Source organism: Mercenaria mercenaria, chromosome 18 (assembly GCF_021730395.1).
Source record: "Mercenaria mercenaria strain notata chromosome 18, MADL_Memer_1, whole genome shotgun sequence".
In the NCBI taxonomy this organism is placed as follows: Eukaryota; Metazoa; Mollusca; class Bivalvia; order Venerida; family Veneridae; genus Mercenaria; species Mercenaria mercenaria.
The window spans coordinates 33,728,496-33,748,003 of record NC_069378.1 but is presented as its reverse complement, the minus strand read 5'-3'; the positions used below and the strand labels follow the sequence as shown (position 1 = coordinate 33,748,003).

At 33.8% G+C, this 19,508-nt stretch overlaps 1 protein-coding gene across 1 annotated transcript; it reads left to right on the top strand.

Moving 5' to 3' along the window:
* Window positions 1-384: 384 nt before the first annotated feature.
* Window positions 385-19,079, top strand: LOC128550541 (uncharacterized). Its single transcript, XM_053529774.1, has 7 exons — window positions 385-474; window positions 11,608-11,918; window positions 14,259-14,432; window positions 14,795-14,872; window positions 15,202-15,476; window positions 15,913-16,067; window positions 18,776-19,079. The coding sequence occupies exons 2-7, from the start codon at window positions 11,630-11,632 to the stop codon at window positions 19,077-19,079; spliced, it is 1,275 nt and encodes a 424-aa protein (XP_053385749.1). The 5' UTR covers window positions 385-474; window positions 11,608-11,629.
* Window positions 19,080-19,508: the final 429 nt, after the last annotated feature.

Below are 19,508 nucleotides of genomic sequence, written 5' to 3'. Positions count from 1 at the left end.
TCTGTATCTAGCACTTTCCTACCAATAAGTCTATTAATAGTCTTCTGGAGGAGTAGCCCTTATTAGTTACTGGCTTGGCTATAGATATGCTTTCAAACGAACAAACAAACAAAATACACTACTTGCAAATTAAGTACATGATAGAAAAGACAAAATAAAAATTATATTTCCAAAGGACATCAATCTCACATAAAGGTGAGATAAGGTAACCGTGGCATTCATTGATTGTCATTGTAACTTACAAATGTCAAAAAGCGAACATTTTTCTTGATTCTTTTAAACTATCCCTCATTTTCGAAAAACTGTAGGTTAACCAAATGAATAATTCATACGTGTTCGAAAGATATAGCTATAGATAAAAAGGATCATATGACAGGTAGATTACAATACTTTAGTCAATACGCAGTTGTAAAACACAAGTATAGTTGTTTTCGACAGAAGACGGAACGGATCATTCAGTCACATATCCATCAGGTAATTGTTTAAATTATAAACTAAACTATTGTAGATAGTTATAATTATAGTTATACAGTCAAACGTGTTGTTTCAGGACTTTTATGAGCAATGAAAGGCAGTTAGAATGCATGCAGTTTCGGTTTATTTTATTGTATGCTTATAGTTCAAACAGCTTTCTTTATAATATTATCTAGTATTTAAATACTGACCAAAATTAATTCAAATTTGATACTTCTACTTCTGCCATTAGCTTTTAGATTTAAGATACTGATATACAGTCTTTTTCTCCGATTATTGTTAGATCATCATCTCCTAAACCATTCTGTCAATATCAATACAACTTCACAGGAATGTTTCATAGGTGGTCCTTTATCAAGTTGTTCTTAGAAGTGTATTACATGCAAAACTCTGATAGCCATGTCAATAAAAAACAAAACAAAACAAAACATTTCGTCAGAAACTGCGATTTTGAAATAATTTCACACAATTGTTCTTTCGGTGGCTCTCCACCAAGATCGTTCAAAGTATAGGTATGCTGTCAGAAGGCTTGCTCACTTTTACTCGTTATGTACATAGTGGAAACTTTAACAGGTTCACGTCCGAAACTGGTCGCCAGAATTTTAAACAGTTTCACACAATTGATCCTTAGGTGACCTTCTGCTAAGATTGTTCAATTTACTGCAACTTGTAAAAAGGGAGTTGTCACAATAACAGTTTGTCTCGTTAGAAATTGATGGCCTGATTTTAAAACATTTTTCTCACAAATGTTCCTAAAGCTACCTTATGCCAATAGTGTTAAAATTATTCTGACTTGTCGTAAAATGCCACCTAAGCTATGAACAGTAAAACGACTGACAAACATTTCCTCCCTTTTGAAAATGTTTTTAAATGACCTTCTACAAAGGATGTTCATATGATTGTGATCTTTTTCTGAAGAATTGCCGCCGGAGCTACAAAATGTAGTCGTTAAAAACGATTTTCTTCCAAACCACTCGTTCGGTTTTAAAGTCATTTGATTCTCTCTCCTATACTTGCAAACGCCATCTTAATATGTCAAAATGACCGCCGTGTCTGGATCTAATTTTCCATACACGGCTCTTTGGAAGACTTTTCAAATATTCTCCTCTGTGTTTGCAGGGCAGTGTTCAAAATGATATAGACAAATTGATGCTAACAACTTAATATCAATTCATAATAATCACATATCCCGACTTATTTACATAATAAGATAATAATATATTGTGTCTGAATGTGTAAAAAAAATCAAGATAGATCTAGATAAAGTTAGACAGATATAAGATAAAAACTGTGACAGTTTTAGCTCAACCAAAGCTGCAATAAATATTTAACTTCTTTCAAGGCCATCCGTGGTTTTTGTCAGCTTATGTTTTGTTAAAGTTGTAGTACTAAATAATCGATTGTTTTAAGTGCGCACCAAACTGAAACGGGTATAAATTACATTCAAAAGTTGTCATTACTCTACCTATCTGGTGTACATTGAACCTTTTGTGAATTGATAATATCATACTCGACTGAAAATGATTTATAAAGGCAATATGCATATTTCGTTCTTCGTTGCAATGAAATCAATACTTAGTCATTGATTTATATGACCCAACTTTACTGTAGATTTGGTAATTTTCGCTTGTCCGTTTTTCTCAAATTTATAGTCTGCAGCCCATAAGTGATTGTATATAGAGAAATTTAGCTAATTAATATCTATATTCTGAGTCATACTATTAGGAAATATCAAACTATAAAACAATTAAGAAAATGACCCTGTTATAACTACACGAGGCCTGTTAATGTACAATACAGTATCTAGTAAAAATCCTGATATAAGTTAGTATCCTCTAGGTAAAGTTAACAGTGAAAGTCGCAGCTGTCTTAGGCAAGTATCGCAATGTCCCGCAGTGTATTCTGTTCTAAGTTCGGAAAAAAGACGAAAATTGCATGAGGCTAAATCCCGTGAATATACTGGATTACGCAGCATGAAAATGTGATTTTCTCGCAAGTATGGAGTTACGAAGTTTTACTTGTGGGTTGTCATGTTATCAGTATATGTGGAACAAAGCGTTTCAGAAGATTTTTGTGCATACAAAAACAAAGATATAAAAGGTTCTTGCAGACTTCCCGGAAGCACAGAGCACCCCAAACACAGTTATAGAGCAATGCATCGCAAAAATGGCCCGCAACAAAAAGAAGCTGTAACGGATATCACTGACGGGTTACTTCAAAAATCCAACATGTACAATCTAATTATAGGCAAAATACAAAAATGGGTTAGGAGTAGATAAAAGGGTTGGATAATTAGGGGAAATGTATATAGCAAGAATCCATATTCATCAGGGAAAGTCAAGCTCCAAAAACGCTGTCTCACTACACCGTTCATCACAGCAACGCAAACACGCATGTACACAAGACAAACACAGCCTCATGCACGCACGCACACATTTACAGACACAGACACATACATTCAAAAACACTGGGAGCAAATAAACAGACACGCAAGAAAAAAACAACACAGTGAGGCCCCGTCCAACACACGCACACACACCCACAAGCTCACTGATCAACTTGTCTGAAATCAGCGCACCAAAAACCTAACTTTTAAGGGCACGACTACGCAAGCCGCAAATGAGCCCATATGTTTAACAAACTTTCCGGATGTGTGCTGGGCATCAAATGACTTGAATAGTTAAAATATTGATATTATTATTTACAAATATTCTAGACTAGTGCGACGACGCTAATCTGTGTAGACTTGAAACTTTTTATACTGTTTGTGACTATAGTATACGATATATTATTGTGTCCATAAACATAATAAACGTCTTAAATAATTTAAGGTATCCGATCCACAAATAGGTAACATTTTGATGCCTGGTGACCCCATGTTTTTTTGTTTTTTTGTATCATTTGAAAGAGATGTGTCTGCTGAACAAGAATTAGTAAATAAGACGCCCATAAATAATATGCACGAATCTCTACGGTTATGTTTTTGACTGCGAAATGATAAATCTTACATTGTATTAACTGGATTTCTGTTGAAATATCACTGAAAACTATAAAGTAAAAAAAAAATATATTTGTAACATATCTTTGTAATGTAGTTTATATTTTGTTTTTTTGTAGACAATACACTTTTAAAATTTTAATGATACAAAAATTATAGGACTTTACCAGGCAGCAATATTTGATATATTTAAATAGCACTGTTAAATAGAACTTGCTTATTTAAGGATCGGATACCTTAAACCAAACGCTCGTACATTGTATTTGAAATGTGATTTTTTTCCTTCTTCTCTGTAGCATGTCTTAAAAAAGAAAAATATGAATGAAAACATGCAAAGATTTTTGTCGAAGAGTGGTAAAGATAAAAACACTTGCCTGCCCTAGAACAAATATAGAAATCAGTTTGAACTATATAATTAAAAGTCATTGTACAAATTGCTTTATTGAAAAATCATTGCAGTTTAACATACTATAAACAATTTGGCCTTCAAGTTCTGAAATGCATTTTTGTAATATATTTTATATTAAACAAATGATATACCAAAAAGAAGTTTGCATTGACAAATATTCGCATTGAAACCAATTTAAATCATTCATTTGAACTTCCTTGTGAAAGATAACCCGCAATTGTATCTCAAATAGTACATGCGGTTCAGTATTATCGTACCGGGAGAAGTACAAAGGTAAAGGTAAAGGTAAAGGTTAGTCATGTCTCAACGAATACATGTGACAACATCTCAACAAAAACTTTTGCACTGTCGTTCAATGAGACCCCGTTGATTAAATTACCAGGTGTAATAAACAGTAATTATACGTTTTCATAGGTGAAAAATATGGCATTGAAATGAAATGAGATAGATATTACTCTATCAATTTCGGAAAATGGAGCAAACTGTGTACAAATAAAACTGATAAAACCTGTTCATAATAGAGAGAAGGAGTAGAATACATAATACTACTCATTTAAAGGCAACGACAAACCCTTAACTTTAAGTGAAGGACAAACTTATATGAATAGTATGTACCAAAGCCATTTTTAAACTCTGCACAAATGTTACAGTGTAGCAACTATAACAAACAAAAAATGCCACAGCGTCACATACAGTGTTAAAAAGCCTCAACGTCACAATTGTCATTTGAAATTATTAACTGTGTATACTATATGCATTTCGACAAAAGGATATGGTGGATTTCGCGGTAAGAAAATACCATATTCTCACAAACACTTGGCCAGTTTTTCAACTATTAAGTAATGACTTAAGCTCTGACATAAGCCGTGTCGGATATTTACAACGATTTAGTCATCACGTGAATAACGGGGCTCGACAAAAGTTAAACTTTAATTGGATTTTTCTACTTTGAGCGGTGTCAGCAATTACTTATCTTTCTATTGTTATTTTAAACCTGGGGCATAGGTGGTTTAAGAAAAGATGGAGGCGGAATATTTAGACATGGATTTAAATTTCCAGTATGAAGTTAAAGCAGAAATGGTAAGGAGGGAGGGAATGATACGGGACTGAGCAAACCCTTTCGTTATGACCGACTATTTGGACTTTTGGAAAGATTTCGTCTCAGTAAAGCTAGTATTACAGATGTTTTACTTTATTAAAAAAAAACTTAAACCAACGGCGACACCGACGCCGATGCTGGAGAGAGTGCAAAAACTCTATTTTTATTCAAAAACTCGAGCTTAAATTGTAACAGATTCAACTCTTCAATTTTAGCTACGTTTGTACACGTTTCAAAATATACGTGCAAGCATAAATATATAAGTGCATGTAATTAATTATAAGTACATGTAACGCACAAATATGTAGGTGAACACACACACACACACACACACACACCCCCACACACACACAGATATATATATATATATATATATATATATATATATATATATATATATATATATATATATATATATATATATATATATATATATATATATATATATATATATATATGGTATATACGTCTCCTTTCAATGACGTGTGGATTTGGAAATTCATGCATTTGCAAGTGCAATTTGAGTACCTGTACTATTGATTTAAATTTACAAATGCATTCCTAATTACAAGTGCATATTGCACGTGTTTTGTAAATGAAAGGTGGAACATTTAGGAATTATGAAAACAATAAGACTATGAGCAAACATACGAATGCATGTAGTGTTACCTTGAAATAAATTCACCTTTTTTCCCAGCAAATATTTTTTTCACTCATTGGACGGGCGCTAGTGCTTTTGTGTTTTAATGTGTCTTTGTATTTTTCTATGATTTCTATGAGAATTTATTTTTCGAAAGTAGTAAATCACCAAAGTAACACGTTTTATATATGAAACAATACAGCGAAACGGTCCGATGGCTGTATCTACATGTTCATAGTGTGTGACCAAGGCTTAGCTAATACATCGCAAATAAACCCACCGAGTATTAGTAAAAATCCGTTAGAAAACAAGGTTGAGCGATGGCTGAACTAATACTGGTTTGAGCCTTTCTTAGTGCTAGAGTTGAAAAACTGGCCAACTGAGTTACAAAGTTACACTTGTTATCAGGGTCGTTGTCATGAAATTGGCACGTGTGGGACGAAACATTGTGAAAATTTTCACCCAACGTGTGTTTGACTATACGACAGGTTATTGTGCCATTTTTGTAATTATTATACTGCTAGGGTTGAAAGTTTGGTTTAACTTTTCACCCATTGAACTAAGAAATTCATTCGTTGCATGTTGAAATGCAGGGTACTGAAATATTTATTGAACAGCGGTTACGTATCACTTACATTTAATTGTATCGGTTGTTTAGTTTCGACTTTGTTCTTACTAGACATTAGCGAACTGACGATCGAATTTTCACGGGGGGATGGGGGGGGGGGCATCTCAACATAATTTGATTATATAAAATGCGTAAACGGTGATACGGCCTGGCTTATTTTACCACTACTATGCGGTGGGGGTGCAGATTTCGCTTCGTGTGTTCGTCTGTCCGTTTGTCCGTCAGAGAAAATTTGTAATACACATATCGAAAAAAGTATTGAACCACTGTCATGAAATTGTGTAGGAATATATTTATCACTTAGAATTGCGCACCCGAGATTTTAACACATGTTAACACATTTGAGCACAAAGAGCTGAAAGTGATCTATTTTGGTAGCACTGTGTCCGTCGTCTGTCTTCATCCGTAGCCACAATTTCACTGTTAACACTCACAGATAATATGATAGACAATGATAATGAAACTTAGTCATAATGTTGTATTAGGAAATTCTCGGCAGATTTTGATACTAGGTCATCTTTGCCAAAACAATACGTGACTAGGTCAAATCATAAACAAACCTTTTTAATACCCTATATTTGTCTTTTTAAAAAATTGTCACCATGTTTGAAACTGGATAATCTAAAATAAATTAATTAAAAATCAAAATTAATGTCACTAGTTGAAGTTATGGAAAAACATTGTTAACACACTAAAGGCCATAATTTATTTTCGATCTCTATAAAACCTGGTTAGAATTTTTCACTTTGAAAAAATCTAGATCTAATTTTGAACTGGATAATTTGGGATCATAAACGGAGTCACGAAGCTGCATCGTAGGAAAAACATCACTGACACTCTCGAGGCATTATTTTCTACTGGATCTACTGAATCTTTTGAAACGGGGACAGAATAGTTGCCCATGGCCAGCTTATGATGAGAAATATCGAGTTTTCTCTCCCTTGATTATCGACTGCTTTAAAGCAATTTCCCCTGATTGGATTGTCTCCCTTACATTAGCTAAGGTCGTATATCAATAATTCACTTTCATATATTTTGATATATTTTGCATTGATCGTGGTATTGCTTTCATTCATGAAACAACATGTAAAGTAAGTTTCCTCCTTGATCAAAACAAGACTAATATAAAGACACAATGTTCTCCTATTTTGTTTGCATGCTCTTGTCTATATAACGGTAACATGAAAAAAAAGTTGTAAACTAAGCAATATTTATAACGGTATCTGATATATTTATAAATTTCGAGCAGTATAAAAAAACGTGATTGAACAGGCGTGTTAGTAAATCACGCATACGCATTTGACTGATTACCAATTTCAACTGGACTTGATCCTTGCTGTAAAAAGCAAGGTTTTACATAAAAGGGAATTAATGTATCATTTGGTATATGATAATCAAAAACCTTTAGAAAATGTCATTGAGTTATGAAAAAAATAGTTCTGATTATTCTATCTACTTTTTAATAGTGTTTTGGAGGGGGTGGGTGAGGGGCTCCATGGCCGAGTGGTTAAGGACGCTGACTTCAAACCACTTGCCCCTCATTGATGTTGGTTCGAGCCTCATTCGGGGCGTTGAATTTTCAATGTGAGGAAGCCATCAAGCTGGCTTACAGAAGACCGGTGGGTTCGCCCAGGTGCCCGCTCGTGATGAAATAATGCACGGAGGGGCACCTGGGGTCTACCTCCACCATAAAAGCTGACCCATTATTGTGTCGGTGCGACGTTAAACCTAACAAAATAAATAAAATTTAATTAAATATTGTGAAAGTTTGACAAAACCATTCCTGTTTGCGCTGATTTTACAGTTCAATCATGAAATAAAATTTACCTGAGCTATAATGGTGACTGATTTGCATGTTTTTCGCGAACAAAACCGTGAAAAAATGAAAGTCGCACTAAAGTCTTGATAATCCCACTTTATACACTCGTGGAAAGCATGCTTTTATTTATTTATTTTTCAATTTTGGTTTTTCATAGCTAAAATGAACATGATATTGCTGTTTGTTACTTCCCCATGATTTGTACATCTGTAGAATTAACGTTTTATCTTTTATTTAAATAAATGTACCAATTCCGCTCCCCACTTATAACTTTTATTTTTCGCCGGAATAACAAAACAGAAAACACTTTTTTTCCATAAACTGAATCTTACTGACCTTTTTTCCCCTATCGTCAAATACTCTAAAATATCTAACTGTTTTGTCCGAATCAATTCATGATTATTCGTATTGTTCTTAAACCCCATGGTCGTATTTTCCTAAAACAGCTGGAATAAATAAAAGCTCTGTTTTTTTCTGTTTTGTTCTGTTCTATTGTGTTCTGTTCCGGTATGATATATTTTGTTCCCTTTCCTCATTGTTATGAACGTTATGATTTCATATCCCTGGATAGAATTGTCACTTGTTGGTATTTGTAGTTCTGTAAATCAACACAGCGTAAGTTACAGTAGAGCATTAAGAAAATCGCCAGTTTTTAGATTCTTGGTTAACTTTGACGCTAAATGGAAGCAAGAAGCTTTAATCTTTATAAAGTTATGAATATGTCATCATAATGTTCATAAAGTCAAGAACACCTACATATGTGCTAATAAATTGTCATATTTGGGAAAACATGACTTATTTGCCTCTAAAGTGATAGAAATTGTAAATTTTAGTGATTTTCACTTAATGCTCAATGTAAGCGATGGCGATACTTTTAAAACATAATTGGAAGCAAGAAGATATTCAGTTAGAATAAACATTTTTACATCAAATTGAAGTGGAGAAATTGATGTAAAATGTCATATCTGCTAAAACATTCACAAATGTAAAGAAATATTTGAAATTAACCATTGAAAATATTTTTCCCTAAATAATCTTTTGCTCAAAGTTTATTCAATCGGGAAACCAATATTGATTATCGGGTTACTTTCAAGGAGGACAACCTACTATGATATGCCAGTTGGAATATAATAAAAGCTGTGGATGCTTTATCAAATCTAGGTTAACTTTGAAACTGGGTGAAAAACTTTGTATACACACTAGAAACTAATATTTACTTGTTCTATATGAAACATAGTCATAATGTCTGTCTTAATCAGTTCTAGGTAAAGTTTTGAACTAGCGTAAAAAGGTGGGTCAGTAAACCAAATCATAAAAAAAATATTTTTTTAACTCTCTATATGCAATATTTTCTACTATATAAATTGTAGAACAAATTTAAAATAGGATTATCTGGGATATTAAACTAGGTCATTAGGTCATATTATAAAAAAAAAACATTCTGAGCACTCTGAAAGCCTATTTTCTACCTGATCTACGTAGAACTGGTCAGAAAGTTTTTTTTTATAATATCTGCGTCAAGTCTAAAACTGGGTTATGTTGGGTTAATAAATAAGTCGCTAGGATAAAACATAGAAAAACCTTTTTAGCCATATATAGGCAATATTTGTTGTTTGATCTATGCGACTTTAGACGGAACATTTTCATGAAGTTTAAATCAATTTCAATAAGGTGTTTATCCGGGATTAAAAACTAGGTCACTATGTCAAATCATAGAAAATTTTCTCAACCATCTATAGACCTAGTAGCTTTACCCAGTTTCAAACACGTCCGGCATTCTATTAAGTCAAACATTCTGAGCAAGTAGCAATATAATTGGGCAATAATTGTGATTTCTGGAGTGTTCAAAGCGAAACTGTTTACGTCGGGCGACAAAGATGGACGACGGACGCTGGACGATCATAGTGTATCACCTTGACCGCTATGTCTCAACTTATTATGTTAAAGAACGTTTCAATGATGTGTAATGACGGTAGATCACAAACTTTCTGCGATATGTATAACATGAATTTTCTCTGACGGACGGACAGACGGACAGAAAAATCTATATTCCCCACTGCAAAGAGGTGGCATAATAGGCCAAACCTTATCATTATCATGTTTATGCATTTCTTACCGCACATAACCGACCCGGTAGCCTAGTGGATTCGATCCCTGACCGCGTCATACCAAAGACGTAAAAATGGCACTTGTAGCTTCCTCGCTTGGCGCTCAGCATTAGAAGGAGAGTGCTAGGACTGGTTAGCCTGGTGTCAGTATACTGTGACTGAGTGGGGTATCATGTCACGTGATATTCCAGTGTTGCAGCAATATAAAGTTGGGCATTGTGCTCACTGCTATGAAAAGAGACCGTCGTTGTTATGACTGAAACACTGTTGAAAAAGACGTTAAAAAGACGTTAAACACATTCCCACCGCACATAATATAGTTAACTTATGCTGAAATGGTCCCACCACAACCTAGTGACCTACCTTTTCCACCCATAGGAACTTCGTGAAAATTATTCTGATAATTCTGGCTACATTCATTCAAGACATTAAACATATTGTCTTGGCCTAATATATGTAAATGTCAGTTTTTAACCAAATAATTGTATTTCTGATGTTTTTCATGCAAATCATGTACAATTACCATCATGGAAATACAAAAGAATATAGTTATTTTGCGGCGCGTCTTCTTAAGACCCACCACAACCTAGTAACTTAATTGTTACTGCCACAGGGACTTCGTGAAAATCATTCTGATAATACTGGTACAGTACAGCTATACTAGAAGACGACAGGTGGAACAATTTACGCCCTCCCTGAATTACTGTGTTCTCAAAACTACATCTGCAGAATTATTCAGTCAATCTCTTTCAAGTATAGTTTTAGAAAGGTAGATGAATAACTATCTTACACTAAAAAACAGAGTGAAGTCTAACCTCAACTTGAAACATATATTACTGTGCATAATGCTACGTTCATTCAAGAAAATGTTTAGACATTAAACACATTGTCTTGACCTAATATATGTCACCGTCAGTTTGTAAATAAATACTTGTATTTCTCTTTTTTTCCCATGTTAATCATGTTTAATTACCATCATGGAGCTTCTTTGATTTGAAAATTTCTAGTATCCTTGAGTTAGTGCTGGAAAAGCGCGAAAACTTTGGGGGAAAAAAACACAATTTATCACCATAATGTTATTTTGTTTCTCCCTGTTACGATTTATTTTCTCGCTGATTAATATAACTTAGAATTCGGTATAGCATACATGTAGCTGCATTATCACTTTAAGATAAAATGGTATCTGGCAAAGAATTTTATTGTTCAATAACAGTAGTGTGCATGATGTACCAAATCTGATTTTGCTCACCGATTAATCGTGTCACAGTGTGATGTGTGTTAATTATGTAAGGTTTTGATAACTTCTCTTGTAAAAAGTGTTAATAAAACATGGTTACTTGCAAGTGAGGGATTTGTTAATAATACTGAAAGTTTTATTGACAGTCTGACAGATGTAAATATTACTTAGTCTGATTTTTTCTTGATATTTCAGCTGAAGATGACTTTTTGCAAAAATGCGTTGTCCAAACTGTGAAGTAGAGAGTGGTCCAGGTACCAAATTCTGTCCGGAATGCGGCAAAGGTTTATTGCCTTTAACATCAGCTAAGACATGTCAGAGTAAAAAGAATGATGGAACTATATGTGGGCAAGTTCTTCAAGATGGAATAAAATTTTGCCCCTCATGCGGGAAACCTGTTGAAAAGATTGTTACATGTAGGCATTGTAATTCCAATCTTGGCGCTAACTCAAGCTTTTGTCAAAACTGTGGAAAACCAGTCTTAGACACAAAGAAAGAAATTCCAGGTATTGTTTCAAATGCTGTTTTGCTCAAGTTTTAAACAACAAATAGCAACTGTTAACTGAATTTTCGGAAAATAAAAATAAATTGTATTCATCCATTCTTTAACGTTAATGTCACAGTAGTTTTTAATTTCATGATATTCAATACATTATGTTCTGTTGAAGAAAAACATATTTTTCTGCATAAAGAACTAATTGACGCACTTATTTGCCCCTTCCTACGATTACTGCCAGATCAAAGGTATCACTAACATTATATTTTTAACTGAGCCAATGGAAACTTCTGGAAATAAATTAGTGAACAAGTAATACCTAATATTAATATTAAAGGTGAAATAATTTGGCTTTAAAACATATGTCTATAGAAACTCCCTTTCAACTTGAAAGCATTTTTATTGAAACAATCTTATTTCCTGGTATCTATGTAAACGATTGAGTCATCATTTTGCATTCGCATACAGTGTATATCTAATAAATACACCTCTGAACATCGATAAAATTTCATTAAATTTTCAACTATAAGCTTGTGTCTAATTTTGTTCAACAAAAAAGGCAATACCATCATGAATATGCAATGATCAAGTACATTAAAATAGACTTACACTTTAGCTTTAATGCGTATTCAGTGATGGAGTGTTATGCCTGGAATCATAAGCGTTTCGTCTTTAAGTGACGTTTTTACCTAAAAGATATGTGGTATATACATAATGTCATTGTAGGTATTAAAAATGACCTATTTTAAATATTGAATTCTTTTAAAAACACTGTATCAAATTGTTAAAGATTTACATTTGCATTTGTTATTAGTATCCTACTGGCTAAAAACCAGTTTCGGAGACTATGAGTTTGTGCTTGTCCGTCCGTCCGTCCATCCGTCCGCAATTTCGTGGCCGTGTCCGAACCATTACTCTGTCATTCATCAAGGGATTTTGATTTTACTTAGCTCAATGTTCCCCATGATGAGACGACGTGTCATGCGCAAAACCCGGACCCCTAGCTCAAAGGTCAAGGTCACTCTTCGAAGTCAAATGTTAACTGGGCTTTTTTACTGTCCGGTCTGTAACTCAACAAACCATGAAGGAATTTAAATATTACTTTTGCGCAAATGTACCCAATAATAAGACAATGTGTCAAGCACAACTTTTAAACCCCTAGCTTAAAGGTCAACGGCACACTTCGCATGGCATAAACATGTTCTGTTTCGTGTCTGGACCAGAACTCTGTCATCCATCAAAGGATTATAATATTACTTGGCATTAATGTCTCCCATAATCAAGTAAAGTGTCAGGCGCAACACCAAGAATCCAAACTCCAAAGTCAAGGTCACACATAGAGATCAAATGTCCATAGTTTTTTATATCCGGTCCATAATTTTGTAATGCAAAACAGATTTTAAATATCAGTTGGCACAAATATTTCCCTAGATGAGACGACGTGTCATGCAAAGCACAGACCCCTAACTTGAAGGTTAAGGCGATACTTGGAGGGTCTTTTCCTGTCCGATCTGTAACTCGACACAAACCATGGTGGGATTTTATTATCACTAGGCAGAAATATACCCTATAATAAGACAGCATGTCATGCACAACACCAAAACCTCTAGCTCAAAGTTCAAGGTCGACGAAACTTCACAGGAGTGATCAGTACTAACCCTAGTTGTGCATATCGCTGGCACGTTCCACTTCACTGCACAAAATAGCCGCCAGAGCTAAAAATAGAAAAATCTTGTCTGGCTTTCACAGGTCAAACTGCTGGTTGGTTTTCGACGAAACTTCACAGGAGTGATCAATACCAACCCCAGTTGTGCATATCGCTGGCACGTTCCATTTCACTGCAAAAAGTGGCCGCCAGAGCTAAAAATAGAAAAATCTTGTCTGGCTTTCACAGGTCAAACTGCTGGACAGATTCCGACGAAACTTTACAAGATTGCTCAGTACCAAACCTAGTTGTGCATATCGCCGGCACGTTCCACTTCGCTGCACAAAATGGCTGGCAGGGCTAAAGAGTACATAGGGGGAGACATATGTTTTTGTGACAAAAACACCAAGTTTTTTTCAGATTTCAAAGTATATTGTTATCAAAATCGACATTAAATACTTTTTTAAATTTATAGATATTATAAGCAAATATAACTGTAGATTTATATAGATGCAAATTCAAATCCAAACTTTATGTTTTAACATATTGTATACAAAGTACTATATTGTTTTTACATCATTGACAGATATAAGGTCATTATGTTATACTGCAGTAGCGAAAATTAGTTGTCTTCCTGTAAGAGGGCTTTGAATTGCATTGCAAAACTTCATTATCTTGTTAATCAAATACTATGCTTATCTCTAGAACAAGATATACAACAGAGACAGGGGGATCTAGTGGCACCATCTGAGGAAATAAAGGAACCTGGGTCCTCAAATGAAGAAGAATTCGGCTCGATCCCATTTATAGATGCAGATGAGGACCCAGAAACGATACCAAAAGGAACAGAACATGATGATAATGACTCGTCACAGTCTGGTATGAATTCCCTCCCGACATATTAAAATTATTGTTGTGTAATTTTAAAGCAACAAGAGTTCCAGTATTTTCTAAATATATTATATCTCGATAAACATGTAGTTGGCATTCTGGGATAAATTATCTATTTCGATAGAAATATTTGAGGTAAGTGGCATTCTTATTTATACAATTTAACCTGTCACAGCGGGCACTTGTATTTAGGAGTAACTTGCCTCAAGCAAGCCAAACAACTAACTTCCCCGAACTGACATTTTGTTCTAATTTCAACTTGACATAATAAGTCATATGCTATATTGGTTGACTGTTTATATCAAGTCTGTATATGAATCTTTAAAAATGTGTTATTTGCTTCACAATAGAGGAGGAGGAGTGGTTCGACGCCATAAATGAAGTTGATGAAACAAATGAAGAAGGGCAAGAGACACAAGATTCACCGAGTATGTATAAAACTGTAAGACATGCATTTCTGTATTTAATTTAGATGATGTTTGTCGTTGTTCACTTCAATATAATTTTGTCACTTATTTCATTGAAATGAAAATAAGAATTTTATAAAGGAATGCTGCATAACAAATAAATTGACATTCACAGTATAAATACTGTATTTAAGTCATATTACATGCATGGCCGCTGATTTACCGCTTAAAGAAACTATAAAATGATTTCAAATTAAACTCCGTTTTTCTTTCTTTGACTTAAACGTTCTTTGAAAACACACATTTCATTTATGATAATGATAACGTTTGATGAAACTATGAAATACAAGGACCTAAAGGTGAAGATGAAAGGAAACAAGAATTGCAGTTACAACAACCTGATGATCATACGCCTCAAAAGGATGCCAATGTAAAGACGAAAAAAGAAATGCCAATCGAAAGTGCAATTACTGAAAAAAACAGCGAAGATGAATTTCAACATGTTGAAATAACTCCTTCAAAAAAAGCGAATGTTTCTACTGAAAACTTTGGCAATCAATATAAACAGCCGGCAATGGGATTTGAAACTGATGTAGATTCTTTCCAGCAGTCAATGATTTATCAGGTAGGCATGTTACACTATGCTCGTTAATATCTCCCATGTCCTCAAAAATTTGTACTAAATGAGTGATCATCGTTGATTTTCCTTTCAGGTAAGAAACTTAAACGTATATAACTTGCAAGTAATGCCAATAACTACATTATGCAAATTAGCTGTAATTACTAAAAAGTATATAATTATGCACACATAAATAAATCAATTTTGAATAAATCTCTTCATTACGTCACGAAAATATTATTTTTCAATTGATTGGCAAAGCATGTTTCATTATCTGTTTTTTTTTTCTAAATAGAGCAACAAAGAGCTACCGAACTATTCGGTACCAGATAGTTTTGTTTTCGACTGTAATGGAATTTAAGATGATTGGGAAACATCGTACAGAATGTATGTAACAAATATCAAATCTCAGCGGCGTTAACACATACATTTATTTGAATAGGCCGTTGAAGAAAACTGGATTCGTATTAATTTCCATGCTCTTATTGCTCCAAATATGAAGTTCGATCATCAGACAGACATCGTAGTTTTACATATGTGGACCAAAAATGGAAATGGTGGAGCAGTACAATGGAACAAACCAATGACATTTGAAGGGTAATGTTTTGTGGTATAGACTGTGTCAAATACTGCTGCAATGTAATTTCGATTAAGCAACGTGTCGTAACGGCACAAACTTTACGTTACCACTATATTTGTATATTATATTGTTAATTGTTTCCACATGACACTTAGAAACGTCTTTTTATTGCAGGGAGGTAAGTAAAAACTTATACATGCAACAGTTTTCGTAAGTCCCTACCGAAATGGTTAAACAGGAGCCAATAGCATGTTGTCACTATTTATCGTAAAATGGGTGCGTTTTAAAATATCATTTACAATCTGTCGTTATCATTTTGACGTGTAAATTACTGAATCATCATCTGTTGAAAATTGCATGTTTTCAAGTATACAAACGTTTTCAAAAGCGGCTCGTTCACCCTTAAGGTATTTTTTTTCGCTCAAAAATCCTTAAATTGTGGGTTCTGTGAAAGTGATCAGTTGTACAAACTAAATGACTCTGATTTTTGCAAGGTATTCTAATAAATTACCAGAACTATTGTTGTGCCGAAAGGAGTAACAATTATCGCACTTTTGAAATAATGTAGCAAATCAACATTTTTCACCTGTTCTTACACTTCCTTTCACTCATTGTATCAGTTATCATTGTGATATAAAGTTTCTATATCAAAACTTGGTTGGAATGAATATGTTGGAAACTATTACATCAGCTGGGCAAGTAGCTTTAAGTGAGGTGTTTTTGCGAGAAAATCGCATTTGCCGTTCTCGCATTAAACTTGAATAGAATGCATAATACAATGTATATAATTTTATAGTGTCAAAAAACAAAAAATGATAGATAAACGATGTATCCGCTCAGTGGATGTTTTTGTTTAAAATATTCGCTACATCTTCATATAAGAGATACGTTGTGATTTAAAAAAGACAAATAAGAATGTGCTGAAAATGATCGAAGTAGATGTAAGTATGTAAAATATATGCGTTATATAGCCATGTAATTGTTATAACCTCAATGATATGATCTACCGACTTTTTTCGCTTTGTATTTGTTGGTATTTAATAATGAATGAACAATAATATCTAGATATCCACACTTCGAATTAGTGAATATCTTACAAACTTACTGACACTAGCCGTGCTGAAATCTATTCATTGATTTTTATCACATGCAAATATAGGGTATAGATTTTGAGCGATGCACTCGCCTGTACGATGACTACATTAAGTTAATATAATTTCAGAAAGACATGAGTGTTTTTTTCATAATGAATTTATTCAACGAGGTGAATAAAAAAAATTGCGAGGCTCTGCCGAGCATTTTATCAACTTTATTCAACGAGTTTAATAAATTCAATGTGGAAATTCACAGATGTAATATTCGTTTTATCACATGCTAGCTGTACCTGCCGAAAAATACTTTAAACGACGTCGACGTCAAAGCTTTATTACACTTTTGTATTATTAAATGTATGTAATGGCTTTATTTCACTCCCGCGACGTCAAACTTGATAACAATGGAATAGAAAATGGGTATCAGAAGAACTACTAAATATATAATGTAGAGCTTAAGGAAAAACATATCTAGTTCTTGTGTTAACCAGAAAGACTTAGTGCTTTTCAGTTAGTTTAAAGATGCTACTAATCAAAATGTGGATAAAGATTTAAGGCAAGCTTATGTGTTTGTGTTATTAAAACTATATTTGACACACAAGGTTATCAGTTTCTGATAATATGTTTTAAGTCTAACATTTATGAAGCCAAAATTATCCACTATAAAAACCACAGCAGCGGCTAAGTTGTGCAACGCCCGCCTTGCATACTGGAGGTTTAGTTTTGGTCCTCAACTCGGTCGGTCACAGACATTACCAAAATAATATTAATAGCTTAGCACCAAGCATTTAGATGAGTGTACTAGGATCAGCTAGCCCAGAAAACTTTGATGTAACTGGGCGTGATATTCTGGTGAGGCAGCAATATAAAGGCTATATTTGCTGATCCAAGTAGAACATATCATAGAAAAATGTCAGAAATAAAATTTGCGTAACCAGAAGAAATGCTAACCACATGTACCACGCTCGGTCACACACAAATATGTACTCATGTGCCCATCACTTGCGCCTGTATCCCCTCATGTCATTTTTCAAAGGGATACAGATACATAGCCACGATACAATCAGTTGTGCGTGACATATTCTTTATTGGGTTGAAAAACGATGAGGTATATTCTATTCAAGTTTGTTGCGCAAACTACTTTCAGAGATTTTTATGGATTTCAGTGAAAATTCATTCATTCATATGATCACAGTGAAATGGAGATACGTACGACGCATTTCTTCGGGGTGGTTGAATGTTGGTGTCGCTGGACAACAACCATGCAACTCAATTCATTTCTTTCTTACTTAATATAGTTTACCTCTCCCCACCTCAATATTTTCCTCTGACGAAAGTTATTCAGTGTATTATAAAATTTTGCGATAGCTCTAGTTTTCATATATCAACAGAGTTGATTGCATCAACATTCATCAATTCTACTTACTAAATATTTTATAATTGCGATTTATATATGCTGGAAGACTGGAAGTAATTTATCGCGAAACTTTAACTTAACTGTCACTGTCATTAATGTATTGTTAACATGCTGCAGAAATTACATATTTTTGTTATTTACTTTTAAGCAATATGTTGGTAATGATTTCTAAACAAGCAGTTGCCAAATGATAACAAACAATTACTTTTCAATGCAGAACTCACTTAGAAGCCCAGGGAGTGGCGGAAGTTAAATTCGAAGTTGACCTTCCTAAATCGGATGTATTCAATGCTAGAATAAGTTACAAGTATTTTGTCGAAAGGAACAGTGAGAAACATGATGGTACCAAGCGCAAAAGCGTGTGGGAATGCCTTTATGGAAACAAATCTGACAATGACAGAAGACAGTTACATGTTGACAAATCATCTGAAGGACTTGGTATACTTGTTAACTTGAATTTTATTGGATCCCCATTCTTTACCACAATTAAAATAAAACAGTTACATAATTACAAGTATTAAAAATACGACAGAATGACGGAACAGTTATTTATAACACCATAATATCAAACTATTTTTTCAGGTAATTGATACACGTTCGTATATGCTTTTCTGGAGCATATGAATAAAATTATTAGGGAATTACTGTACTAAATATTTTATAAATTATTATGGTATTTACCGGTTAAATATTATCATTATGCCTTATTTTTACTTCCTTATTTTTATGTCTCAGCAAATTAGAAATTGGACTCGGTGTTATTATATCTTATAGTCTTTTATGATCAGGATGTCCATTCAAAGGTATCTTTTTTTCCGTATCCATTCAACCTAACTGTATGTATTGAAACATCGTTTCACGTTGATGTACTTATTAATAATGTAAATGAATCAGATTGACAGTTGCAAAGAACTATATCAGCAGATCTGTTTTTTGGGGGGGCGTTCAAA

Coding starts and splice junctions, on each gene's coding strand:
- LOC128550541 (XM_053529774.1), top strand. CDS start 11,630: ATGCGTTGTCCAAACTGTGAAGTAGAGAGTGGTCCAGGTACCAAATTC. Junction 14,873..15,201: donor AGAGACACAAGATTCACCGA/GTATGTATAAAA, acceptor ATGAAATACAAG/GACCTAAAGGTGAAGATGAA. Junction 16,068..18,775: donor AAACCAATGACATTTGAAGG/GTAATGTTTTGT, acceptor TTTTCAATGCAG/AACTCACTTAGAAGCCCAGG.